Consider the following 1747-nt stretch of genomic DNA (forward strand, 5'->3'; position numbering starts at 1 on the left):
GTAACCATCTGGCTTTCACATCTAGGAAAATATTTTATAAGAAGCCTTGAAACCTCTTGAAAACAACTGTGATCAGTGAAAGGTTTAACAACATGTTCAGAGGACTGAAATAAAGACCTCTTGACCAATCTGTGATTCTCTTAAAAGCATGGTTTCATGGAAACATTTTAGTACTGATCTATTTTGTGTCTGAAATACAATCACATACACAGCAAAAGGTACATTATCATAAGACCTACTTACTATTCCTGAACTATTAGGCTGTGATTTATATTCGAATTTGAAAATAGGCAAGAAATTACCAATAACCTAACCACTCATCAAAGCTATCCATCATCCTATTTAGCTCTATATAGATATTAGCAGATTAAAAACAAAACAAAAACAAAGAACAGCTAACCAGCACTCAGTAAGCACAGAAATTTCCACAAAGTCCATCATCACCACCACACCATAGCACGCTTTGAAAGGAATATTTAAAGGACAAGAAACATGTATTCTACTTACTCTCAATTAAATATTAAGAATTGAAATACCAAAGCCATAAAGCCATTCACATCAAAAATTACGTGAAATATTTATCAAGGTAAGTACCTTCACACGTTTCTGCTATAGGAACACTTGCAGAATGATCTGTAATTTGGAGCTAAACTCACATCCAAACGTTTGTATAAAGATTATGTATGTTACACAGTTCATCACATGACTAATTTGTCGATCAATTTGAAATATTATGACAATAAATCGTGCTTTGCATTGGAAAATCTTGTATATCAGGGCTAAATTTTATTTCTCACCATTAAATTATTTCTGCAGAGCTTTCTATTTTTGAGGGAGGAGGCTGCTCAGGTGTTTCCAAAGTTGCTTCAAGTGGAATTCACATTCCTCACCGTCTTTCTTTTAATTGAACCTTATAACTTTAAAGGTCAATGCTGCAGAAATTCCCCCCCGGCCCCTTATTCACACACACACAGAGAGAACTCAGCTCTTAAAGGGGAAAGAAAAATAAATAAATAAATAAATAAAAGGAAGCAAATACATTTTCAGTCCCATGAGTTTCACACATCACTTAGCTATTTTCCCTTTGAGCTGAGCACGCTGCATTTTGCCTTTGATCAGCGCTGATGTGAGTAGCCATCTCAACAGAAGTAGTGGCACCCAGAGCGCTGTACCTCTGCATTCCAGAGCCGCTGCCCGACCTGGCGCAGGGCTGGACGCCTGCAAAGCGCCAAGGGGAAGGTGCAGCTCCTTCCTCTCCCTCCACTGCTCCCCTTTGCTTTAGGCACTGCGGACTCGCGCACACTTTGTTTAGAACTTACTGAAGTTTCGCCGTTCCAAATCGGGATGGGCAGCAGATCCAGGCGGCTCATCCCCGCGCTCCGCTCCCTCGCGCTGCCCCGGCAGCTGCTCCGCGGGGACAGTGTCCCCTTCGAGCAGTGTTTGCGGAGCCCCCACACCACAGCCCCGGCCGCTGCGGAGCCATCCCGCTCTCTCCTCCTCCCCCTTCCCAGAAAAAGCGCCTTACCTGCTACAAGGAGCTGCGGCAGCAGCAGCGCGAGCAGCGGCGTGTACAGCAGCAGTATCTCGTTCTCTGGATCACTGTAGCAACAAACTGCCTTTTTCCGGCGCTCCCCTTCATTCACAAAGGATCGCACGGGCAGCAAAGGCAGGTAGAAACCACTTTCTTACTGCAAGAGGTTGGCTCCCTCCTCAGATGCGACCGAATCCCTCTCTGTGGCTCCCTACA

At 44.1% G+C, this 1747-nt stretch overlaps 1 protein-coding gene across 1 annotated transcript in view; it reads left to right on the forward strand.

Annotated features, from left to right (window-relative positions):
- Window positions 1–1324: 1324 nt before the first annotated feature.
- The window catches only part of LOC103800132, a gene marked incomplete at both ends in the record, with an annotated part of 203276 nt that continues 202853 nt past the window's right edge, over window positions 1325–1747 (forward strand). Inside the window, one exon of the mRNA XM_009072498.1 lies at window positions 1325–1670. Coding sequence (XP_009070746.1) covers window positions 1325–1670 — 346 coding nt within the window. The remainder of the gene's footprint in view (window positions 1671–1747) is intronic.

The sequence above is a fragment of the Acanthisitta chloris genome, unplaced genomic scaffold (genome assembly GCF_000695815.1).
Source record: "Acanthisitta chloris isolate BGI_N310 unplaced genomic scaffold, ASM69581v1 scaffold2074, whole genome shotgun sequence".
In the NCBI taxonomy this organism is placed as follows: domain Eukaryota; kingdom Metazoa; phylum Chordata; class Aves; order Passeriformes; family Acanthisittidae; genus Acanthisitta; species Acanthisitta chloris.